The sequence below is a fragment of the Oncorhynchus mykiss genome, chromosome 17 (assembly GCF_057628025.1).
Source record: "Oncorhynchus mykiss isolate SJ-2025 chromosome 17, ASM5762802v1, whole genome shotgun sequence".
NCBI classification, from domain to species: Eukaryota; Metazoa; Chordata; class Actinopteri; order Salmoniformes; family Salmonidae; genus Oncorhynchus; species Oncorhynchus mykiss.
In genome coordinates this window covers 52310158-52337680 of record NC_143038.1, presented here as the reverse complement: position 1 = coordinate 52337680, position 27523 = coordinate 52310158, and the positions used below count along the sequence as shown (strand labels likewise).

General features: G+C 40.7%; 1 protein-coding gene across 1 annotated transcript in view; it reads left to right on the top strand.

Annotated features, from left to right (window-relative positions):
• The first annotated feature begins 3839 nt into the window (after positions 1–3839).
• LOC110494466 (membrane-associated guanylate kinase, WW and PDZ domain-containing protein 3) overlaps positions 3840–27523 on the top strand; it is a 202389-nt gene continuing 178705 nt past the window's right edge. The window contains exon 1 of the mRNA XM_090205942.1: positions 3840–4968. Within this exon, the coding sequence (XP_090062068.1) occupies positions 4662–4968 (307 nt within the window). The 5' untranslated portion in view covers positions 3840–4661. The remainder of the gene's footprint in view (positions 4969–27523) is intronic.

Genomic DNA, 27523 nt, shown 5'->3' with positions numbered 1-27523 from the left:
TCGTCTACTTTTATGCAAACCCAGAGACAATGACACTAGATGTGTGTGAGATATAATTTTCACCTGTTATCTATGTCTCTTAAGCTAAGATTGTTTTGCCTTGGGTCAAAGAGGCAGTCGTACCGATAGTTACTCATGTTTTTTTTGTATGAAAACACACTATCGAAGCAAAGAAAATATTGGGTATTGCACATTATTTTGATAATCATGGTTCAGGTGGCCTCTAATGGTTTTCAACAGGCATTCTCGGTAACCCTCCATCGGGTAACCCTATGGTTTCTAATCACTTATGCACTGATCATTTCCTCTCAAACGCTTATTTTACAGGCACTTACCTCATACGTGGTGTGTTTTATTATGCAGTGTGTATGCCATTTTAGATTCCTAATGGATAATATATGCCTTTACCCCCAATTTCATCAATACTGGCCAGATTTAACCTTGGTACTGTGAAGAATGTATTGTATGGATTTAAACGTTTATGTATATTCATAACTACGTCCCTCAAACCCTAAGAAGGTAGTTGGAATTATTTTTGTCCTAACCTGCAGTAAGTTAGATTTGTTTTTTGTGTGTATGTCAAAATGTTTGTAGTCACTCCAGGGTGATTCATAACTTGATATGGTAGAATTCCTCAACATTGTGGAAAGCATGTAGATCTCAAGTCAGGATTTGGCCCAAAATGTTGGTACAAATTTCATCTAGCTAAAACCAAGATGTTTAAGGGTTGTCTTTCATTTAAATCACACCTGTTTCCTTTGCTCGAATAAAATAATCATTTTGGCAATGGAACATAGATACTTCAGAATAAGATGTAGATGTGTGAAGGCTATACAAACAAAGATACTACATGAAGATTGCCCTGACAGGTTTGGTTGAATCCGTCCTTTAGTCATTCTTTTTCACATTTTTGAAATCTCACAATTATTGCACTTCCGATTCAGCCAAACATGAATGCATTTCTTCTCTCTCGTGTACACTTTCACTTTTACGTGTATGTCAACTACTATGCTTTTATTCCTGCCGCTACCATATTGACAGTTATACATTTCCATGTAGGATTGTTTCTTAGTTACACAATGCATTCATGCTAAAATCGTAACTTTTTGATAAGACATTCCGTGTGACTTTGCTTGATAATGCATCTGGTACATTTTCATATTTTGAGTTTGTTCAAAAAGGACTCCTTTTGTCAATGTTGCAGTTGGTCTCAAACTGTTATGTCTCTGTGGTACGTGACTTAACAAATTTGCACATGATTCTTGTACACAATTGATTTTTGTTGTGGCTTCTTTTCCATGGTTTGGAAGTTCTATAAACCAGGTCATCCCTTGTATACCAAAATAAATCATTCCAACCCCATGCCACTGGATTCAGTATTGGCATGAATAGAGCTAATACACAGATTACATTTTCTGCTGGATAATTAAAGCATTTCAATTCAAGGTAGTAATTGTTGCCGATAGCTTAATCACTTTTAATTTTATTTGTATTATTTGTTTTGCACACTCCATGTATCCGGTAGAAACAGTTCTCTAATCTGAGTCCATAGTGGGTTTGCTCTACTGAATGTTGGATTTTATATTGAACAAAAATATGAAAGCAACATGCAACAATTTCAATGATTTTACTAGGTAACAGTTCATAGAAGGAAATCAGTCAACTTATTTAAATTAACTAGGCCCTAATTGAAGAATTTCACATGACTGGGCAGGGGTGCAGCTATGGGTGGGCCTGTGAGAGCATAAGCCCACCCACTGGGGAGCCAGGCCCAGCCAATCAGCCAGCTGTGGAGGTCCTGGGCTGGCATGGTTACACATGGTCTGCGGTTGTGTGGCCGGTTAAAAGTACTGCTAAATTCTCTAAAGTGACATTGGAGGCATCTTATGCTTTAGAAATTATCTGGCAACTGCTCTGTTGGACATTCCTGTAGTCAACATGCCAATTGCACGCTCCCTCAAATTGAGACATCTGTGGCATTGTGTTGTGACACAACTGAACATTTTAGTGGCCTTTTATTGTCCCCAACACAAGGTGCACCTGTGTAATCATGCTATTTAATCAGCTTCTTGACCTGCCACACCTGTCAAGTGGATGGATTATCTTGGCAAAGAATAAATGCTCACTAACCGGCGTGTAAACAAATTTGTGCACAGAATTTGAGAGAAATATGCTTTTTGTGCATTTGGGAAATTTCTGGGATCTTCTATTTCTGCCCATGAAACATAACACTTTACATGTTGTGGTTATTTTTGTTCAGTGTGTATATATGGATTTGTATAGTGACTTTTTTCTAATGGGAGCTCAACTATGTCCACATGACATGCATTTGTGTTTAAAGCAAAAAAATGTTTTACCAAGCCATCTTTGCTTTGTATTGCTGACTATCTTGTTTTTTTTCTTCTCTTTATACCAAAGTTCATCAGTTATGCTCTGGCAATATTTAAAATGCTGCTTGTTTTATTTGTTATCAAAGTTTTTGTATCTTGACTAGTTGTATATTCTGTAAAAAAACAAAAACATTTTTGTTTCTTGATATGTAGCTATCATTAAAACGATCACAAATGTGATCATTCTGGCCATATGTGGTTTAAAATGTACTATGTGGAAATAGGCTTTGAAGAAGTAAGGGAAAAAAATGTTAATAGTCAAGCCATCTGCAATGAGTCCATGCCAACGTTAAAAGGTAATCATATTTTCACGGATCTTGGTCTTAAAAAGTTTTGCCTTTTCCTCCCACACCAACACTATTAGGTGCATATATTGCTGCTGTTTAACAGATTATGTAGAGAAGTATCAGAGTTTGACTAATCATTGAGTCTTTGTGCTTTTCAGGGTGGGTAGAACAGAACTGGGTGTAAGTGAGTCAATTCCTAGACCTCACCAAAGGCATCATCATGGCAGTGCTGCTCACCACCCTCCACCAGTCAACGAATTATTAAATACGATGTCCAGGGTGGCATCATCTCACTAACAATCGTGAGATGTGTGTTTGGTATGTTTCATCCAGATAAATGCTGGTATGCAGAAGCAAGCACTTTGGAACGTGACACAACGTATAGGCTGCACTGCAGAGAGTAAGTAAATAAATATCTGAGTGTGTCTGGATTTTTTTTTTTTTTACATTTCGTGACTTCTCTGCCACTACAAAGTGAGTTAACTATCACATGATGCCAGCAATTTGTTGAGGTTGATTTAGGCCCATTGTTGTTGAACTGTCCCTGTCAGTTTAGCAAATAAATATATGTATCACAGGGAAGAGAGTAATGGCAATATGGTCTGATTAAACTATTTACTTTATAACAATATTTTTTATTGAATGAATGTGCCTTACCTTTCCACTTCTGCTGGGTTGAAGTGATATATATATATAATAGTCAGAGGGTGGCACTGTGGAGACAGGGAATAATACAGACTAGGATTATAAGCAATTTGTGTCCAAAATTGTATGAATTTTAACAGCAACTGTAGCCTGTATTTAGTTCCCTGTTATCCATTACAGAATTCAACCTCCACCCAAATAATTCTGCCATGCAATAAGTGTAGGCCTTGTCTGTATTGAGAGCAAGAATGCAAAATGTATTTATATTTTTTGTTAAAACTTAAGGATGTATAAAGGGGTTATACGTAGTTTGTATGAACTAAGTTATTAGTTTATAACACTGATTTATTTGTGCAGTTTGTCTGATTATTTTGCTGACATGCCATTTTATGTGTTGGCAAAACATTTATACACTACTTTACCGTTGCGTTATCTAGCCTACTATTATACAAGACTGCTAAAGTGACCCACTATAATGTGTATGCAATAATTGTTTGTGTTCATTCTGCTACTATTCACCGAGGGATGGAGCCCGTGTAAAAGGTTGTTGATTTGAGCGGAGCGCAATGACATCTGCATAAATGGGCGTTCCGGGATTCGCGCATTTTGCTTGGCGCTGCCACTGTGCCAGGTGTGTTTAACCTGTGGCCAGGGATGCAGTCGCGCTTGTCATCATCAAAATGTGTGGGATGCGAACTACGACCTAGAACGAGAATAAATTACCATTAAGTGAATGCTGTGATAACGACACCAGCAGTTTTCCGTCACAGATATAAAGGCACTCTCGTTGACGCACTAAATATACGGCTTCCGATGTCCCAAATCTCCGAGAAGATTTGTCTCTCACGCAGTCTATGGTGAGGTGAGTGGATACCTTGTTTTGACAACTTCCATCCAAAGGTTTAGGAGAATAAGAAGAACCAACCTATGATAAGGTGATGGGGAGGCTGAAACACATTGATGCATTTATGCAGGCACTGTATTGCTGTCTTATTTACTGTTTTACGCACAAAGACCATTGGGAGTTTTGCAATATTACGGACGTATTTTCAGTGGAATTGCCAGCTCATGTAGCCCGAATAGTGAATTTTATTGGAAGTCATGCTACTCCAGCATTACTGTGGCTTCTTGGACAATAGAACATGTATTTACACATTACCCGGGAAAAAGTGAATTCTCAATTATAACAGAGAAATTAAACTCCGACCAGATCCAGTGAAAAACTCAATATCAGAAATCTCTGTTCGCCCATATTTCTCCTGCATTAGTGCTTGTGAAACAAAGCAAATCCAAAGATACCCTTTCAGAACAGTGACGAACCACATCAAAAATATACAGTATGTCCAGAACGCTGAAAAAGAAGAAACATTGGTCCAGCAAGGTGCAGGAGTGTGCTGTGTCATGGGGAAGCCTTGGAGAATTCGGCAATGTGGTGGAGGTGCTAGGGGGTGCTGAACACGGAGAGTTCCCTTACCTGGGCCAGATGAAGTTGGATGTGATGTTGTGCCACGTCGGTACAATGCCCTATTTCGGTGACGTTTTGTTGGAGATCAACGGAACACCCGTCAGTGGACTTACAAACCGCGACACGCATGCTGTCATTCGTCACTTTCGGGAGCCCATTCGTTTGAAGACCGTCAAACCAGGTGCGTCCTCTTTTATACTTCAAGTATTTGATATACAAAAGTGGCCTCGCTACATTAGCCTACATATGCTATATGCCAGAGTAGTCAACCAACTAACATTACCAGTTGAATAATTGTGTGTAATTATTTTTTATAAGTAAGTACATATTTTATGGTGGTATTTACCATTTATTATATCACTTTTTTTTTTTTGTCTCGGATAACAAAATGGCATACTTGCGGTGTCCGGTAATTATACCGGTTGTTCTAGCTATAATTCAATGTAAAATGTCGTGCCCTTTTATTATTCCTACATATTTCTTGGAGTGATTACACTGTCATACAGAGGAGGCAGTGTCCATCCCTTACTGGGGCTCGTTCACATATGCCATTTGGCTTTGAGCGTTGGTCAAGTCTGCTTTCTGTTATTGATAAATGACAATGCCTCTCACATAGCTGGTTGTGATGTGAGTGGCATGGCAAGTAATTTAACCCCACTGTACAGACATGGACCCCTACCTCTAGCAAGACTCCTTTTATTGAAGCAATAACAAAGTGGCCACCCGGCCTGTGTTGGTAAAAAGCTGAGGGATGGGCCTGGAGAATCAAATCAAAGTTTATTTGTCATGTGCGCTGAATACAACAGGTGTAGTAGACCTTACAGTGAAATGCTTACTTACAGGCTCTAACCAATAGTGCAAAAAAGGTATTAGGTGAACAATAGGTAAGTAAAGAAATAAAACAACAGTAAATGTAACCACTGCCAAATTCATAGACAGAGCTATGGATGCAAGGACTGAAAATCCATGATATCAACATTATAGTTTTAACTGTGTTTTGAGGCTATACAGGCTTGTTTATATTTGCTTAGTCATTGATGTAAACAAGCTTTTATTTTGGGTTCAGAGCCCTATACTATGAATCAGGTTTGAGGACTTAGCTAGGTAACTTTGGTCAACTCTGGGTTCAACTCCAGACAACCTGTACCACAAAAGTGGCTCACCTTTTAGCCAGGTAAATTTCTATGGCAACGAATCCTTCAGAACTAACCTGCTGCACGGCAGGCTAACTCCATTTATCCTAAATTAAGTGTCTGAGCCCCGAGTTGATGACCAAAGAAATCAAATACCCTCCATCTTGCAAAGATTGTGTCATCATCCCCTTTTATTTGAGGAATATGACTGTTTAATTATTTTATGAATCCAATGTTTTTTTGTGTGTAGTATATTTTTTTTATAATACATTATACATTTAGTTAAAGACAGCATTTAATCTCAAACTGTACATTTTTTGCCTGATTTTGAATTTAGAAATTTGCTAAAGGCTGGCTGACAGCTGCAACCAACCATAGACCTATAATCAATAGATGGCAGTTCCCATTCAGTTCAAGCCTGGCAGCCATTGCTATCGTAAGCATGAGTTGTTTAAAGGGGCACTGCAGAAATCGCTCCTCCATTTCCTGGTTGCAAAAATTCTAATACTTTGCCTAATTTCAGTTTGTGACAAAACAGGCAGTCATTTTACCATCTAAACCACTGTGGAATATATTTTCCATAACCACATTTTCAAAAACATGTTCAGCTGTTTGAAGCTGTTGTATGAAAACAAAAGTAGAAGACACAAAAAATAAACTTACAAATGTGAAGCATAGAAATGGTGCACATAGAACACATCTACCACTTCTTAGACTTGCTTTCAATGAGAGTGACAGATCTATAACTCACATTTCCTACGTGAATTTGGTCAGGTCACCCAAAAAGTTACATATTGTAGATTTAACAGTCAAATTGCCAGGGTTAGAGGTTCCAAAACCCTTCTATGGATTATACATGACCAAAGGTATGTTGCCACCTGCTCATCGAACGTCTCATTCCAAAATCATGGGCATTCATATGAAATTGGTCCCACTTTCCTGCTATAACAGCCTCCACTCTTCTAGGAAGGCTTTCCACTAACGTTGGAGCATTGCTGCCGGGACTTACTTACATTCAGCCATGAGCATTTCTGAAGTCCGGCACTGGTGTTGGGTGATTAGGCCTGGCTCTCAGTCGGCTTTCCTATTCATCCCAAAGCCCATAGTCTGAACCATGAAACACAGCCCCAGACCATTATTCCTCTTCCACCAAGCTTTACAGTTGGCACTATGCATTGGGGCAGGTAGTGTTCTCCTGGCATCCGGTCAAACCCACATTTGTCCATAAGACTGCCAGATGGTGAAGCTTGATTCATCACTACAGAGAACCCGTTTCCACTGCTCCAGAGTCCAATGGCGGTGAGCTTAACTGCATTCTAGGCAAAGCTTGGCATTGCGCATGGTGATCTTTGGCTTGTGTGCTGCTGCTCGGCCATAGAAACCCATTTCATGAAGTTCCAGAGAAACAGTTATTGTGCTGATGTTGCTTCCAGAGGCAGTTTGGAACTCTGTAGTGAGTGTTGAACCCAGGACAGACTATTTTTATGCGCTACGCACTAAAGCGCTCGGCTGTCCCATTATGTGAGCTTGTGTTGACTACCACTTCGCGGCTTAGCCGTTGTTGCTTCTAGACGTTTCCACTTCACAATCGCAGCACGCTCTAGCTGGGCAGAAATTTGACAAACTGACTTGTTGGAAAGGTGACATCCTATGATGTGCCATGTTGAAAGTCACTGGGCTCTTTAGTCAGGCCAATCTACTGCCAATGTTTGTCTTTGATTGCATGGCTGTGTGCTGATGTTTAAACATCTGTTAGCTATGGGTGTGGCTGAAATATCCACTAATTTGAAGGAGTGGCCACATACTTTTGCATAAATAGTGTATGTCTATGGCTAGAACATATCAAGCTGTTCCACAGACGAAGCAATAGGAGTTGGAAAAATGTGATTGTGCATTGATAAGCACACCAAAGAATGCATTAATGATAAGTAATAAAATAAAGACTACACTTATAAAAGCCTATTTCACACCATAGCCTGCTGAATTTGCAAGATAACTTATTTGATTTTGGCATAAATGAAAATGTGGCACTGATTCGCCCATGGATTACTGGTACCATCATTTACTTGGCTGCTACTCTGTTTATCATAAATTATATCCTTACCACTATACATAGCTACCTCTATCACTCCAGTATCCCTGTATATTGTAAATATGGTATTTGAAGTGTGTAAGTGTGTACATATGTATGTATGTATGTGTGTGTGTGAATACCATATTTACAATATACAGGGATACTGGAGTGAGAGGTAGCTATGTATAGTGGTAAGGTTATCATTTATGATAAACAGAGACGGTTAGGACATGCTTTTTACCTACATACGTAAAAAGCATGTCCTAACCGACTTGCCAAAACTATAGTTTGTTAACAAGAAATTTGTGTAGTGGTTGCATTAAAACTAGTTTATGTAAACTTCTGACTTCAACTGTGTATTTATAGCTTCTTACTTTCTCGTGTATTTATTTTTATTTCTTGTGTTTTTGTTCTGCCTTTTACTCAAACTGATGTTTCAGCATTGTCTCTGAAGAGTTAGGTGTTCAACTAGCCATGTGTGACATGCACTCGCAGTTACAAGCCTCCAAGAGTCTGCGGCAGGCCAACAAGTGGTATCCACCGTCGTACTACGGATGAAGCCTGACATGGAATGTGAAGCTAACTGAAGCTGGCTAACTTTATTAAAGCCGGAGTAGATCTAGCTTGCTTCGTAGTGTACCACTCCAATGGGGTAGGGTATATCATTAATTGGGAAGTCCCAAAATGGATGTATCAGCTATGGATTCCAGCAACCCAATTTTATGGTGGTATTTACCATTTATTATATCACTACTTTTTTTTGTCTCGGATAACAAAATGGCATACTTGCGGTGTCCGGTAATTATACCGGTTGTTCTAGCTATAATTCAATGTAAAATGTCGTGCCCTTTTATTATTCCTACATATTTCTTGGAGTGATTACACTGTCATACAGAGGAGGCAGTGTCCATCCCTTACTGGGGCTCGTCACATATGCCATTTGGCTTTGAGCGTTGGTCAAGTCTGCTTTCTGTTATTGATAAATGCCAATGCCTCTCACATAGCTGGTTGTGAGTGGCATGGCAAGTCATTTAACCCCACTGTACAGACATGGACCCCTACCTCTAGCAAGACTCCTTTTATTGAAGCAATAACAAAGTGGCCACCCGGCCTGTGTGTTGGTAAAAAGCTGAGGGATGGGCCTGGAGAATCAAATCAAAGTTTATTTGTCATGTGCGCTGAATACAACAGGTGTAGTAGACCTTACAGTGAAATGCTTACTTACAGGCTCTAACCAATAGTGCAAAAAAGGTATTAGGTGAACAATAGGTAGGTAAAGAAATAAAACAACAGTAAATGTAACCACTGCCAAATTCATAGACAGAGCTATGGATGCAAGGACTGAAAATCCATGATATCAACATTATAGTTTTAACTGTGTTTTGAGGCTATACAGGTTTGTTTATATTTGCTTAGTCATTGATGTAAACAAGCTTTTATTTTGGGTTCAGAGCCCTATACTATGAATCAGGTTTGAGGACTTAGCTAGGTAACTTTGGTCAACTCTGGGTTCAACTCCAGACAACCTGCATGTGTGACATGCACTCGCAGTTACAAGCCTCCAAGAGTCTGCGGCAGGCCAACAAGTGGTATCCACCGTCGTACTACGGATGAAGCCTGACATGGAATGTGAAGCTAACTGAAGCTGGCTAACTTTATTAAAGCCGGAGTAGATCTAGCTTGCTTCGTAGTGTACCACTCCAATGGGGTAGGGTATATCATTAATTGGGAAGTCCCAAAATGGATGTATCAGCTATGGATTCCAGCTTTAAGGGCTATATGCCGGTTTAATCAATCTTATGGGCCTAATAGATCCCGGGTTTCTGCAGTCTGTATGAACTCTACGACCTTCAGATGTCAGCCAGGCTGGATGGTTGGCTGGCTGGTTATCTGGTATAGGGGAAGGGGTGCTGTGTATTTGAATTGAAATACTTAAACAACAACTGAGACTGTGCAAAAGGTTGCATCAGCAGCGTCTGATTCTTTGGCCTCCAGGCCAGTAGCACTGAACATCAGCTGTGTGTGGGAGAGTGAGAGTTTGTGTGTCCCCCCCATTGCATGCCCCCAGAGCTCCTCACACCACACACTATGCCCCACTTACCAAGGTTGATAAATAAAGGGCATGGTAGAGAGAAGGAATCAGCTCAGCCTTTGGCTCGAGGTTCAACTCCCACACTATGCTGTTTTTGTTCTTAAGTTGGTAGTGATGGCAATATTCCTCATCACCTTCTACTTTCATCATCATCACCAGCAGCAACAACGGCCTGAGCTAACTTTATTATTCCGTGAATGTCTATATGACGGGTGACAGTGAGGGCTTATACTGTCTTGCAGAGACTCCTCCTTAGCAATGTTTGTTGCTACAATGGTCAAATCTCACATAGAAACGCCTGTAACGAACATCTTTTTGTATGATCAGTATTTGATTCTATGCTGTAATAGTTTGTGTATGTGTGTCTTTGCGCACTAGGATGAACACACGTGTGTGCACACAGTGTTTCCTGTGCGGTAAGCTCATGTTTAATTCACACCTTTTGCATAATTGAGGCAGCAGGTGTTTCTGTCTCCATGCTGATGGGGGCGGTGTGGTACGTAGTGGCGATGGGCCAGGAAGATAAGCTGTGATATAGTGCTAATGGCTGGCGGGAGAGGGGAGAGCAGAGTGTGGGGGGATGAAGCTGACAGAGCTTGGTCCACCAGATGTTCTTCTGCTGCTGTTGCCAGGTCCTCTGCTCTCTTTCCCCTGGACCATGGAGCTGGTGGACTTTCTGTATCTGCTGACAGCTGAAAGGAAGAGCTAGGAGGAGGAGTTGGGAGTGTAGTATAACCGCAGTATTAATCACTTTGTGGGAATTAGGCTGTTTGAGAAGTTTTAAATCTTAAGGCATAGCTGTGCTGGAAAGCGTTGGTAGATCAAATCAAATTGTATTTGTTACATGCGCCGAATACAACCTTAGAGTGAAATGCTTACGTACAAGCCCTTAACCAACAATGCAGTTTTAAGAAAAATACCTAAAGAAAAATAAGAAATTAAAATAACAAATAATTAAAGAGCAACAGTAAAATTCACAATAGCGAGGCTATATACAGGGGGTACCGGTACAGAGTCGATGTGCAGGGGCACCGGTTAGTTGAGGTAATATATACACTGCAGAATGCTGTGGTAGGCATGCTGGTTAAGTGTGCCTTGAATTCTAAATAAATCACTGACAGTGTCACCCACAAAGCACCATCACACCACATCCATGCTTCACGGTGGGAACCACAAATGCGGAGGTCATCTGTTCACCGACTCTGCGTCTCACAAAGACACAGTGGTTAGATTCAAAAATCTCAAATTTGGACTCATCAGACCAAAGGACAGATTTCCACCGGTCTAATGTCCAATGCTCGAGTTTCTTGGCCCAAGCAAGTCTCTTCTTATTATTGGTGTCCTTTAGAAGTGGTTTCTTTGCAGCAATTTGACAATGAAGGCCTGATTCACGCAGTCTCCTCTGAAAAGTTGATGTTGAGATGTGTCTGTTACTTGAACTCTGTGAAGCATTTATTTGGGTTGCAATTTCCGAGACTGGTAACTCTAATGAACGTATCTTCTGCAGTAGAGGTAACTCTGGGTTTTCCTTTCCTGTGGCAGTCCTCATGAGATTCAGTTTCATCATAGCGCTTGGTGGTTTTTGCAACTGCACTTGAAGAAACTTTCAAAGTTCTTGAAGTGTTCCGTATTGACTGACCTTCATGTCTTAAACTAATGTGCAGGGGCACCGGTTAGTTGATCGGCTCCAACGCATTAAGAAGGAAAGAAATTCCACAAATTAACTTTTAACAAGGCACACCTGTTAATTGAAATGCATTCCAGGTGACTACCTCATGAAGCTTGTTGAGAGAATGCCAAGAGTGTGCAAAGCTTTCAAGGTTTAACACTTTGTTTTGGTTACTACATGATTCCATATGTGTTATTTTATAGTTTTGATTTCTTCACTATTATTCTACAATGTAGAAAATTGTAAAAATCAAGAAAAACCCTTGAATGAGTAGGTTTGTCCAAACTTTTGACTTGCACTATATATACATGTACTTATAGTAAGTGTTGACCGTAACAACAGAGTTGGCGATTTCATCTTAAATCATCCCTAAATCCCCTTGTGACAGGGAGTGGCAATTGAATGCAAGCTTCAGAAAAAAAATGCTACCTCTCGATCTATGGGTAACAGTGTTAAATGTGTTTTGCTCGACCTGTTGAGAAAATGGCGCAAAATAATAATAGAAAAGCAATAGTTTCACCATTTTAAAACAAGAGTTCAGTTCATGTAACAGGGTTGAACTTAAAATGAGGGACAAACGTTAATGAATCACTAATCACATGAAAGAAATAATGATCTTCAGAAATGACTGTCAAAGCAACAAAATAACTAGGGCTTTGCAATGGTTGTGAAACTTTGAGATTTTATTTCATTAAGTGGGTTGAAATCTTCCTAGAAGTTACACTGAATTGTGGCACTTTAGCAAGCCTTTATTCATTTAAAAAATCAGCTTTATTGAATTCTCCATGTAGTCAATATTAAAGGGCACTTTATATATTGGTTCACAATTTCTATCTAGAATATCGAATGCACTCTTTTTGTAGAACGACCCAGCTGGAGAGAGCATGTTGAGCTAGCCACTCCCAAACTATGCCACCGCTGCTGAGATCCTATTGATCTCACTTGCAATGAGAACTCTGACATCATAGAGGTAGAGAGCTTAGTGGGCTAGATATGTACACCAGTCAACGTGATGTGAAAAGCATATTGAGGTCCTGCAGGCCCAGTACAGTTATATGCATCTTCATCAAGCTTCACGCATCTGATAGAGCTTGTCTTGTGATTAGGGTTTCAAAGGGAGTGTATATTACTGGAAACGTTTGAAGTTTACCAGTAAACTACCAGCATTTTGGTAACTTTCAAGGTATTTTGGGACTTTTATAAAATGACATTAGTGGCCTTCTTGGGTACTTCAGATAATCACAGGTGTCTATAATCTCTGGTGCTCTGTGTGGCCTTATCACATGTAAAATATAAAATCATTAAATAACATTTTAAAACACAAAAAAGAATGACAAAGCTGTAAAACATTATCCTAAATATAAACCATCAACTTTGAATACCATTGGTGTTTAAATACATTAAATTATATATGAATAGATGTTTTAAGATATTCTAGTATAAATTGCCAAAGTTACCTTAGATTGCCATAGATTACCTGTTTTAATGACCAAAATTACATAGGAACTTTTAGTAAATTACCCGTAGCTCTGCAACCCTAGCTGTGTTCCTAGCAGCAGGTGCTGATGATGATTACAATGGGTCCCAGTATGTGGATCTAATCTTCTACAAATAGCATGTTTGAAGCACTTTGTCACATCGTTATTCAGAGACTACTACCAGCAGGCCTCTAACACTGTAATCACCAACATCCGTGCCACAGAGGGACATGTGAGCCTGTCAGGAACTAAGAAGGTTGCTGCTGCTGCCGCAATGCTAGAGCATGACAATAAGTTGTGCAAGTGTTTCTCCATGCCTGAAGTGTCCCAATCTGATCAACCTTTCCTCATGAATTACTATCTCTTTATTTATCTGTCTTTATTTATCTCACACAGTCACTCTCTCTCTCTCACACACACACACACACACACACACACTTGCCCCCCCCCCTATTTGCTTTATTCTTGGAGAATAAACTGCACACCAGCAACCAGTTGTTCAGGAAAAGTTGTGGTTGCTATCTGAACGAGGGGAAGGCGAAGTAATGATCACTGAATGTGTGGGCAATGTTCTTCCCCAGAAGCATGACAGTCTTCTGTAGTCTACTTCAATCACCAAGGACACCCATTCGCACAAAATACCTTTCTTTAAACATCCTGCTCACTTCCTGTTTTTACTTCTTTTACCATCTGCGACCAGAGCCTTAGGCTGTCGCTAGGCACTCACTATTGGCTTACCTCACACAGCTAGCCTACATCCCCGTCCTTCCCAGAACACTCCCCTCTCATCAGACATTATCTAAACATCTCAGTTTACAACACAACCCAGTCTCGCATGCAATGGTCTGTGTATGTCGTGGCGGGGAAGAGTAAGACGGTACAACAAAAACAAACAAGCGCGAAGTCTATTCCAACCCTACTCCTAGTGCTCAATAATTCATTTAGGAGAGGCAGCTACTCTGTAGACTCTCCCCTGTGTGTGTGTGGTGCGTACTGGTGGTATTACAGTACATTGCGGTCCCTAGTGCTGTCTAATTAGTCCCACCATAATCAAATTGGTGTTGCTCTCACTCTCCAGCATCGCCTTGGAATAGAAAACATGGGGGAAAGGAGGCTTATAGTCTGTGAGGATAGGGGGACGGCTGAAGTTTCTACGTTAGGATTGGATGATGGCTGGAGCTCCTGAGTGGGATTGGTTTATAGTTATAGCTTCTGTGTGAAGATTTGACGGTGACTGATGGCTTGATCCAGAGTGTGTGTAGATTTACTGGAGCTGCTCCTATATGGAACTGGTTGTATTCTTAATCACTGAAATAGAATGAAGGCTGATTTTACAATATTACAGGCACAATGCAGCCTCCATAGAGGCATAATTTGTTCATCTTTATTTGATGTAAGATTTAATTGGTTATGGATTGGCTGATGGCATAATTGGCCTGTCAAGCATCCTGTCAGCAGCCATGTTGCAAGGATATATAGTAAGGCGCTGGGGCTGCTGGGATATCACAGTCCTCCAGTGCCTGGGGAATCACATGTAACAGTGATGACATTCATAGGTCACAATGTCACTGTTTTAATGAGCAATGAGAGAGAGGATGGAGGAGGGGAGGGGTCACAGATGAATAGGATATACCAACAACATAATCTCACAAATCCCTGCTCTATTAGATGAAGACATTATGGGAAATTGCATGATCACCCTATGCAATGAAATCCCTACCAGTGAGAGCACCTTTTCTTTGTATTGTTCTGGTTCACATTGTCACACGAACTAACAATGTTTGATAGTGTGAGTACATTTTGTCTGATTTCAGACCAAGAGTCCTGTGTCTGTTTGCCCTCTGACTCTCTCTATGCGATGGCTCACTCTCTCCCTCAATCTCAATTTTTTTTGGAAGGTCCCCTCTTCGCTTCTCTTTCTCTCTAGCTAATAGCTGCTGTATTTTCCATTTTGATTGATTCTACATGTCACGGACTGTGATGTATAACCACACTGCTTTGTCCTGCAGCAGTGCATCTGGTTCTAATGGAATAATTTACTGAAATATCACCATCATTCATCCTGTATTTTAGAATAAACATAACATAATAAAAGGTAGTCACCAGGGTTGGTCCTTATCGGGTTGGGTTGAGTGATGGGTCTGTGTCACTGGTTTTGAGTGAATCCTCACGAAACAGGACTAAAGAATACCATTATTTGGGGGATCTTCACGAAATATTATCCATAGAATGGTCCATTGGAGGAAGGATTGTTCACATACAGTATATTTGACATTTGTTGAAAAATATTAACATGAATATTGAAAGATCATCATTTTTGATTTGGCTAGTTTTTCAATATATTGTTGAACATAATATACTCCTGAAATAATATCAAAGTTCCAGTTCCAGAGTGGGATCTCTGCACCTTGTTGAGTTATGATCCAATTTGTAAGCATCACCAACAGACTGAATGTGAAAATGGATTCAAAATGGTTGCCCGCTACTGGTGATTTGTAGGATGTGAAATGATAGAAGTTAAAGGAGCGCTGTGATTGGTTACATTGCCTACTATGCCAATTTCTCTGTATTAAATGGTGCAGAACTTTAAAACTAGCAGAGATCGCACTCTGTAACTTTGATATATCCATAAAGTATATTATGTTCTACTAATAAATAGAAACATTTGCCAAATCAAATATGACATTTTTTCAATACTCATGTTAATATTTTTCAATATTCATAAATTGATGTAAACAATTATAATATTGAAATAAAAGTACTACTCATATTACAGGCAAACAGTAAAGCTTTATATGACACACATTTTTGCTTTGTAGCACCTACAGATTAAATATTGTGGAGTCTTATAGGAGGCCCGGGGATGGCCAAAAATGTCATATGCCAAGTTTGATTTAATTATTTCTCAATTTTAATTTTAGATACAAATTGCGATGTCAACTATCATTCTTCCAAAGGACCATTCTATGGATAAAAATGTTTGGGCACCTCTCTGACTGTTTCTCTACAGTCACTGACCCAAACACTCCCATCATGAAGGACATTATCTTTATTCAACAATGAGCTCCAGCCGCTTTAGGAACAACTGTCATTGATTCTCCCCTTAAGCATGGGCCAGAGATGTGAGATGTCACTATAGCCACTACTGACTAACTACCCAGACCAGAGTGTCACTTTTAATCCAGCAGAATTTATTATTATGTCCCCTCCCCATTGGTGTTCATCCACTGGAAGATGAACTCAGGCCACCTTTAAATTGCTCCAAGGTAATGGCCTGGACATTACTGTGCTCTTTTAAAGGAACATAGCCACCAGCTTAGTTTTTTGACTTTGGCCAATTGATAGGCCGTTATAAACATCAGCCATGGAGAGATTTTTTTGTTGTGTGTGTGTGTGTGTGTGTGTGTGTGTGTGTGTGTGTGTGTGTGTGTGGAGCTTGTGATGGGAAACCTGCCAGTGATACAGCTCAGTGTGGCGATGATGATGTTGATGATAGGAGGGGGCCAGGGAGGGAGATGGCTCTCTCAGGGTTAGTGCCAGGGCAGTGTTAATGTGTGTGTGTATCCAGGCAGGCAGTACACACATTGGGGAGAGTTGCATTGCAACTAGCGTTAGCACAATGAGTACTTAGCACCTCTCAATAGAGTGCCGGCCATAATTTGCAAACTGATTCTACATGTAGAAACCAGAGAAAATGCCAGGCATCAGACACCTACCGTCAGCAAGCGAACGAAGAGCGAACAAATGGCAGATGAACGGTAGGCTGTCGTCCAGAGCGATGTGTTTTCTCTATTACTGGCCGCGTGTTGATGAATGCCAATGAGACCATACAGGGCCAAGGCAGCGGCAGAGCCTCAGACTGACTGAAGAGTCCTTTACAGGATGACATGGGCTCCCAGAGCCTCACATCCAGGAGCACTGGGCTTTTCTCTTACTCCCATAATCAACAACATTCTGCTGTCCTCATGCCTCTCTTCAAAGGACAGTGTTGGATACTCCAGCTCGATTCGTTCTCTGTACTTTGAGCTTTTCACAGTATACTTTAGACCAGTGTTACTCACAATGTTTTTGTAATGGGGCCACTTTGGGTTGAGACAATCATTCAGAGGGCAGCACAGATGTTTAATTTGTTGTACATTTTCTTCCAATATTATCAATTATCATTAGAGTGCAATAGAGCACATGCAATTGATTTGATGTACAGCAAATCACACATATATACATACACACATCAAATAGGCTACATCAAATGTATAAAACTCATATTAAGGGTTACCTTAGTAGTTTGATGAGTGAAAGTGTCCCTTCTGCTCCTTGACTGAATTCATTCTAAATGTATAGTCTTCTGTTGCTATCCTTGTCAGGCAATCCAGGTGTGCATTGGTCAGTCTGTTTCTCTGTTTTTGTTTTACAATGTTCCTTGTTAAAAATGTTGCTTCACATGAATAAGTGCTGACAAAAAATGTCTAATTTTGCACACACTGCTTCAGAAGTGGATACTCTGTCTGACACAAGGCTCCAGAAATGTGTAAAACCTGATCTTAGTTCACCTGTGTAATTTGCCTGCAGCTCCACTATCTCACTCTCTATTCCAGCACGGTCAGGACAGAGGGCTGTGATGACTTGTGTCAGAGATGACACTGGCACATGAGAGGTTCTCAATTAAGTTTAAAAACTCCTTGTACTCGGCCTCCCGGGTGGCGCAGTGGTCTAGGGCTGTGCCACCAGAGACTCTGGGTTCGCGCCCAGGCTCTGTCGCAGCCGGCCGCGACCGGGAGGTCCGTGGGGCGACGCAAAATTGGCCTAGCGTCGCCCGGGTTAGGGAGTGTTTGGCCGGTAGGGATATCCTTGTCTCATCGCGCACCAGCGACTCCTGTGGCGGGCCGGGCGCAGTGCGCGCTAGGTCGTCAGGTGTACGGTGTTTCCTCTGACACATTGGTGCGGCTGGCTTCCGGGTTGGATGCGCACTGTGTTAAGAACCATCTGAAAGTGCGTCTTGGTTGGGTTGTGTTTCGGAGGACGCATGGCTTTCGACATTCGTCTCTCCCGAGCCCGTACAGGAGTTTTAGCGATGAGACAAGATAGTAACTACACTGTTATTCTTTCACAAACTAATACCACGAGATTGGAGAGAAAAGGGGATCAAATAAACATTTAAAAAACTCCTTGAATTTTGATTCCAACTTCAACTCTGCCAACACACACACACACACACACACATGCACAAAGGAACAAACTGTCTGTCAGGTATGAACAGTGTGGTGATTTTATTTTGAAATGCAAAATGTGACCACACACAGCATTTTGCCCAGAGTTTTATCTGCCCCTTGGAGCTGGAGATTCACCGTGTTCAGGTGGCAGGTGATGTCAGTTAAAAGCTTTAATATCCACTGTGGGACATCCAGCTCTGGCTCCTCGATGTCTTTGCTTGCAACAAATTCATGAATCTGAGGAAGGAGAGAGAGAAATCTTTTCAAAATTCTGCCACGAGACAGCCATCTCAGCTCATTGTGAAATATCAAGTCACAGTATTATGTCTGCCATTCTTCCAGCAACTGTCGGAATTGCCGGTGATTCAGTGCCCTCGCAATAATAATGTTGACCACGCGCACGACTTGCTGCATCACTTTCTGTAAGTCACAGTCTTTGAGTTTAGCCACAAGTGCTTCTTGATGAATGATATAATTAAACGTAGCAAATGTGGGAATATCCTCTCTCTTTTTTATCAGGCCTATGAGTCCCTTCTCCTTCCCTTGCATGTTTGGGGCGCTGTCAGTGCCCACAGGTGCCAGATTTGTTTTGCCTAAAATGACATACCGAAATCTAACTGCCTGTAGCTCAGGACCTGAAGCAGGGATGTGCATATTCTTGATATTATTGGAAAGGAAACACCTTAGAAGTTTGTGGAAATGTGAATTTAATATAGGAGAAAAGAACACATTGGATCTGGTAAAAGATAATACAAAGAAAAAACATGCATATTTTTGTATTTATTTTTTGTTCCATCTTTGAAATGCAAGAGAAATGCCATAATGTATATTTCCAGTTTAGGTGCAATTTAGATTTTGGCCATTAGTAGGCAGCAGTGTATGTGCAAGGTTTTAGACTGATCCAATTATCCATTGCGTTTCTGTTCAAAAAGACTGGCCAAATATGCCTAATTGGTATATTAATACATTTTCAAGTTCATAACTGTGCACTCTCCTCAAACAATAGCATGGTATTCTTTCACCAACGAATAGCTACTGTAAATTGGACAGTGCAGTTAGATTAACAAGAATTTAAGCTTTTTGCCCATATCAGATATGTCTAATTCCTGGGAAATATTCTTATTACTTAAAACGTCATGCTAATCACATTAGCGCACTTTAGCTCAACCGTCCCATGGGGGGACACCGATCCCGTAGAGGTAAATTTGCTTTAAAATAGCTTCCTTGTTTGTGAAATCAGCATACAATATTTCGGCTGAGGCCAAAAAACAATATTTGACAATCTCCGCATCTGCGAATGCCTTCATGTTTCTCTCAAGTATCCAAGCAATCTCATATGTTGCCTCTGTTGTTTTCTCTTCAGCCATCTGTCCATCATTTGTTGTCCTTTTGAGTTGCGCTTTTTTTGTTGTTTCTGAGGTTGCTTTGTGGCGGATATTTTTCTTCAAAGTGGGTATGGTGTGACTGCTCAAAATTTGCTTGTTTAATTAAAACAATTGACTGCCTCCTGGCAAATAAGACAAAGTGAGCTAGTCCCATCATGCAGTATAAAAAAATTGTTGTCTGTTAATTTCTCTTGGAACTTTCTGTGTCCTTGAATCGACCGTATCCTTCTCTTAGCTACGTTAGCTGACTACATTTCCCCGCTGCCATCTTCCTGATATTCCTGGTGCTCCGGTAGTTGTTCGTTCATAGCTGTCACGTTGTTCTCCAGCTCTCCCCCCTCAATTTCATTGTCAATACATTTTATTAGATTTTTTACAATAACTCGAACCATGTCGACCAGACTGCAAAATTAGCTAGTAGCAAACTGATATGTGCTCCTGAGTGGTACAGTGGTCTAAGACACTGCATCTCAGTGCAAGAGGTGTCACTGCAGTACCTGGTATGAATCCAGGCTGCATCGCATCAGGCTGTGATTGGGAGTCCATAGGGCGGCGCACAATTGGCCCAGTGTCGTTTGGTCGGGGTAGGACGTCGTTGTAAATAAGAATTTGTTATTAACTGACCTGCCTAGTTAAAAAAAAAAAATGTGTCTGTAGCTGAGCAGTTGCTTTCTATTTCGGCCTTTCTGTTCAACAGCTGTGCTATACTGCCATCTATCTGCCATCCAAGGAACAATAGATATATTCAATGAAGTGATTCACACCTGCATTAAACACATTGAATTTAAATTGTGTCATTGTCATGTATTATGAATGGAAAATCACCACGAACCACAAATTAAGGGCTCAGCCTGAGGGCCGCGCAATGAGTACCACTGCTTTAGACTGAGCAACCCATAGGCAGGGCAAAGCAAAATCATGATTGTCCCTATTTTAGAGTAATGCGTAATGGAGTTTAACAGGTCCCAGATAGGAGTAGTCCAATCATAGTCTAGGTCCACAAATATTTAGTATTACCTTTTATTTAACCAGGTATCTAGGTCATTGAGAACACATTCTCTCATACCAAGCATCTAGCCAAATCTCCCCTCCCTCTAGGTCTTTGATCATTGGATTACCAAGCGAATCTAAGAAAGTGATGTCCTGAGAGAACGTCTGTCTTTAAGAGGTTACGTAATTTGTAGTATTCCTCATAGTTTCCCCATAGAGCCATAACCCCATGGCAGCCACAGGGGGCAGGTTGTGTGTGTGAAATCTTCCCCATGGGATCCACTCTTATCTGGTGGTGTCAGGAAAACAACCTCTCACTCAACGTCAACAAAACAAAAGAGATGATAGTGGACTTCAGGAAACAGCAGAAGAAGCACCTCCCTATCCACATCGAAGGGACAGCAGTGGAGAAGGTGGAATGTTTTAAGTTCCTCGTCGTACACATCACAGACAAACTGAAATAGTCCACTCACAGACAGTGTGGTGAAGAAGGCGCAACAGCGCCTCTTCACCCTCAGGAGGCTGAAGAAATTAGGCTTGTCACCCAAAACCCTGACAAACTTTTACAGAAGCACAATTGAGAGCATCCTGTTAGGCTGTATCACAGCCTGGTACGGCAACTACACCGCCCTCAACTGTAAAGGCTCTCCAGAGGGTGGTGCGGTCTGCACAATGCATCACCGGTGGCAAACTACCTGCCCTGCATGACACCTACAGCACCTGATGTGACAGGAAGGCCTAAAAGATCATCAAGGACATCAACCACCCGAGCCACTGCCTGTTTACACAGTTACCATCCAGAAGGCGAGGTCAGTACAGGTACATCAAAGCTGGGACCGAGACACAGAAGCTATTTTTCAATCTCAAGGCCATCAGACTGTTAAACAGCCATCACTAACACAGCGGGGCTGCTGCCTACATAGACTTGAAATTATTGGCCACTTTAATAAATGGATCACTAGCCACTATAAAAATGGCACTTTAATCATGTTTCCATATCTTGCATTGCTCATCTCGTATGTGTATACTGTATTTTATACCATCTATTGCATCTTGCCTATGCCACTCTGACCTTGCTCATCCATATATTTACTGTATATGTATATATTCTTATTCCATTCCTTGAATTAGATGTGTGTGTAATAGGTCTTTGTTGTGAAATTGTTAGTTAGATTAGTTATTAGATATTGCAACACTGTCGGAACTAGAAGCACAAGCATTTCACTACACTTGTAATAATATCTGCTAAACATTTGTATGTGAACAATAACATCTGATTTGATGTTAATCTGCCCCATATCCTTGTAACCTATGTTGAGTAGTTCAGCTTCATGCAATAGCACCAAAGTGGAGCCATATCTGGCTGTGATCTGTCTATAAACAGGTTCGTATAGGGGTACTGACTCGGTGATGGAGCACATTTTTAGAGGTTGAAGAGATGAGACAAGCTTGGTTTTATAGCAGCTTTTATTGTGTAATGCATAGTGATATGCAGTAAGCAACCCATAAATGTGTTAACGTTGACACACCACCCCTCCACTCTCTGCCATAAAACATCTCACGCCATGTCAGGTTGTGATCTTCTTGAGAGAATGACTATATGAATATTCATAAGTGACGCTGCCCCTGGCAGAGTGTGTTCTGAGCTGAGAAAAGAGGGGATTTAGATCTGACCTGTTTGACAGGCCCAGTGGATGTGTGTTTGTGCATGTCTCTCTCTCTATACAGCAGGGGTTGTGTACAGTAGTTGCGTTGTGCAGGTGGTGCAGCATTATGGTCTCCACAGGCTCATTACAGATAATTATTTTTTGTTTTGACATGGTTTATTTATTTATTTGAATCTTAACTAGGCAAGTCAGTTAAGAACAAATTCCTATTTATAATGATGGCGTAGGAACAGTGGGTTAACTGCCTTGTTCAGGGGCAGAACAATATTTTTACCTCCTCAGCTCTGGGATTCGATCTAGCAACCTTTCAGTTACTGGCCCAACACTCTAACCAATAGGCTACCTGCCTCCTCTGCGCCGTTCATTAGCCTGGCTGTCCTCTAGCAACGGTCATTGAAATGCAACAGTTGGACAATGGACAAAGTTTCTCCAACCTTCTTGATTTTCTATAATCCATCAGATATTAACTGAATTATTATAGCACATTATACAACGGGTGGGTCTAATCCTGGACGCTGATTGGTTAAAACCGCATTCCAGCTGGTGTCTATTCCACAAGTTACCACCAGCTAAAGCTATTACGTTAAAATGCCTATTTACTCTGTTCCATCTGACTGCGCAATCCACTGTCTCATCAGCCCAGCCAGACCATTTATAAACTTTATCTCCACTATTAAAAGCATCTAGACATTATCTCCCATTTCTTTTAGACTAGAATATGGTTTTAAACAGCAAAAATGTGTATAAACCTTGCTGTCTGTCTCTCATAGATTTGCAACATTGTTTCAATATTGAAAATTGATCTCCAGCAGTCCCAGAGTAATGAAGGTGTTGGGACGAGACAGACAGGCAGACAGCTTTTCTCAGCCAGTCAAAATCATGAATCAGCTGGCATAATTATATATATATTTTTTTTAAATGTTTAACCAGGTAGGCCAGTTGAGAACAACTGCGACCTGGCCAAGGTAAAGCAAAGCAGTGCGACACAAACACAGTTACACATGGAATAAAGAAACGTACAGCCAATAACACAATAGAAAAGTCTATACACAGTGTGTGCAAATGAAATAAGATTAGGGAGGTAAGGCAATAAATAGGCTATGGTGGCGAAATAATTACAAATTAGCAATTAAACACTGGAGTGATAGATTTCCAGAAGATGAATGTGCAAGTAGAGATACTGGGGTGGAAAGTAGCAACAAAAAGAAAATAACAATATGGGGATGAGGTAGTTGGGCAATGATCTATCTGTAAGCTGCTCTGACAGCTGATGCTTAAAGTTAGTGAGGGAGATATGAGTCTCCAACTTCAGTGATGTTTGCAAATCGTTCCAGTCATTGGCAGCAGAGAACTGGATGGAAAGGCGGCCAAAGCAGGAATTGGCTTTGGGGGTGACCAGTGAAATATACCTGCTGGAGCACATGCTACGGGTGGGTGCTGCTATGGTAACTCGTGAGCTGAGATATGGCGGGCTTTACCTCGCAAAGAGACAGTTTTGGTCAAACAGATAGACATGGCTGATAGACAGGCGTCAGTAGTCACACACGGCATCAAATAATGTTAAACAATAAGCAACCAATTCACTCCAATAGGCCCCATGAAATCATAACAATACAAAAGCACAGCCATTTCATTTCCAAAATGAAATTAATAAACCAGCTATTACTTCCCATTGCAAATGTATTTAAATCACGTTCATCACACTAACTGGTGAAATAAAGTTTAAATGCAATACTGTTTCACAGGCATTATTTTCAAAGAGATAGCTAACATCAACCGAGCTGTAACAAAAAACAACGTGACTGACCAGCTGATGATAATTTGTCAAGTTTAAAAGTTAATCTTGATAAGAGCTGCTGCAGCCGCCTTCGTCATTGCCATACTACTACAACACTAGCTAGCAGACATTACTAGCGTTAGCATTCAAAAACTATTTATTGCGCCACTGATTATTTGCTCTCAGTAGTGGCCTGTCTAGGCTTTAACCGAAATTACAAGAGAGACGCCCATCAATGGCGTGCGAAAGTAGCGAGCCTCAATTGTATACATATGCCAATGTAATTGTCATGAAAATCCATGATAAACAGTTAAGTTTACTATGTAGCCCCTGGGAGTTATTGTTGTGAGTTCCTTTTGACTCACCTTGTTCTACGGGAGCCACCGTACCTGTGCTAAACAGTTGCTTTGCTAGCTCATGAGGAAGTTGTAGCTAATAAACCCGAGTAATTTATAAACAACAAAGTCTTGTTCTTTTACATAAACAGTATTCTGTCTTGAAATCGGAGTCCTCGAGTTTTCTAGCCGTAGCCTGCCTAGGCTATATCCCTATAATCTAAATCAACACAGGTAGGCTGAAATTGTTGTCAAATATGTAGCCTTTTTGACTGATAGCTTACAGCCCAATACATTTTAAACTACATATTTTAGTCTACTTGGCATCATTAGAAGATCACAACAATTCCTCGAATTCCTTCTCTACAAACGACCCACGCAATTGATCTGCTTATTTTACCAGCATAGCTAAATAGACTTGCTTTCTAATTTGACGAGCTATGACTCCATGAGCACGCTTGTTCACGCGCTTAAAAAAAACGCCTAGACACATAATTTTTCCTTTTATACGGCCCTACCCATTGCAAGTCAATATATGATTGGTTAATTTCACGGTCATTCCCAAATTCTTCTGTCCAGATTCTGAAGGATTTTTCTACCCAGAGACCAACAAAGAAAAATTATCTTCAGTCTTAACTCTTCTCTTTCCAACACAAACTGAAGAGATGAAAGATCCCCCAAAAAATTGTAAAGATTAACTAGAAAATAATGTATTATACATTTTTTATTTAAATCCTTAGGCCTAGAAGGCCCTCACGGTTCCCCACTGATCAAAAAAAAGTTATTTATTCTCTTTCTTGTGATGTTAGTGCGCTAAATCCCCAACGATTTAACTCACCATTTGTATAAATTCAACAGAAAGCCAATTATCCCATTGATACCATTTCAGCCATTACCTGAAAGAGTCGCAGGAGTAAAATGAAAGCAATCAATCTGGCGAGATTTAATTGACAAGTTGATTATGCACCTCTGAAACAGAGCAAGTAGATGGCTGAAAAAGACAGAACATCAGGTGGGCGGGGCATGCGCATTGTTACTGTCCTCTTTTCTCCCTGGCTGAACTGCATGACTGCTGTTTCTGCTGCTTGGCTCCCATCATGTGAAGGGGACGTTCTGCAGATGGCGGTCTGTCAAGACAACATCCATATCACATACCATACACCCAGGCTTGACACGGCACAGCTGCATGTGATTTACTGTCTACTTGAGGAGGATGTTCATGTTATGTTGGAAATGAATGATGCCACTCAAACAATGCCTGCAGTACTGGTTATGAGAGGATAATGGAAGTGCATTTACTGTGCTGTTTGCATAAAATTTGAACACTGAATAAACCTGAAATAACTGTTTATTATAGTTACAAGGCTGCTTATATGATGCAGCCGTCATTATTCCTTCAATATCAGTCCATTGTGAATACAGTGTTATTGGTTGGACATGTCGACCTGAACCATCCCACCGATGTGAGTCATGAAGTGAGCTTTATTGCTTTCTCCTGCACTTGTAAATGGAAGTGAGAATCAATCAAAGGTGTTGTATTGTATGCCTAGATTTAAATCCTTGTTGCTCAGGTAGAGAGGAAAAATCTCAATCTCACTGTGGTAGTGACCTCATTCCCATGATGCTGGAAGGCAGGAGTGAGAGGCATGATGGCATGGAGGTAGTGATGAATAAAATAACTATGGGCCGTGATAGGACCCTGGCTATGTGTGACAGCCTCAGTGACAGGCCTGGGGATTATGGGACTTTAGGAGAGGAGCATTTGCACACTGTCACTGGCCCTGCCATCACACCTCTGTGGCATGCAAATAGTCTGATTCCACATCATGCTTTTATATTGCTGACAAGGGAGAATGGTTTTTGATGAAAACCGTCTGGACCTGAAGCAGAAACAGCATAGTACTAATGTATATATCTCGTCGTTATAGTTGGATTCATGGTTGAATACTTTTCCATTTCCATTTGAGTCATTTAGCAGACATTCCTATCCAGAGCGATTCACAGGAGCAATTCGGGTTAAGTGCCTCTGCCGTTTTCACCTTGTTGGCTCTGGGGTTTTAACCAGCGACCTTTCGGTTATTGTATTGTATTTATGTATCTCCATTAGCTGCTGCCAAGGGGTCCAGCAAAATTAAGGCAGTTAGTTATATACAATTAAAAACATGACATTACATTTCACAACAGATTTCACAACATTAAGTTTGTGCCCTCAGGCCACTACTCTACTACCACATATCTACAACACAAAATCCATGTGTATATGTGTATACGTATGTGTATAGTAAGTATGTTATCGTGTGTGTGTGTGTGTGTCTTCACAGTCTCCTCTGTTCCATAAGGTGTATTTTTATCTGTTTTTTACATCTGATTTTTACATCTGATTCTACTGCTTGCATCAGTTATCTGATGTGGAATAGAGTTCCATGTAGTCATGGCTCTATGTAGTACTGTGCGCCTCCCAAGCGGTACCGGAGCGCCAAGTCTATGTCCAAAAGGCTTATTGACAGCTTCTACCCCTAAGTCATAAGACTGCTGAACAGCTACTCAAATGATTACCCAGAGTATTCACATTGACCCCCCCCCCCTCCCCCATTTTTTCCACTGCTGCTACTCTCTGTTTATTATCTATGCATAGTCACTTTACATGTACATATTACCTCAATTACCTCGACTCACCTGTACCCCCCGCACACTGATTCGGTACCAGTACCCCCTGTATATAGCCTCGTTATTGTTGTTTTATTGTTGCTCTTTAATTTTTTTTACTTTAGTTTATTTAGTAAATATTTCCGAAACTACATTGTTGGTTAAGTGCTTGTAAGTAAGCATTTCACGATAAGGTCTGCACCTGTTGTTTTCGTCACATGTGACAAATACATTTGATTTGATGAAGTTAATCTCTCCTATACTTTGAGCCAGGAAATAT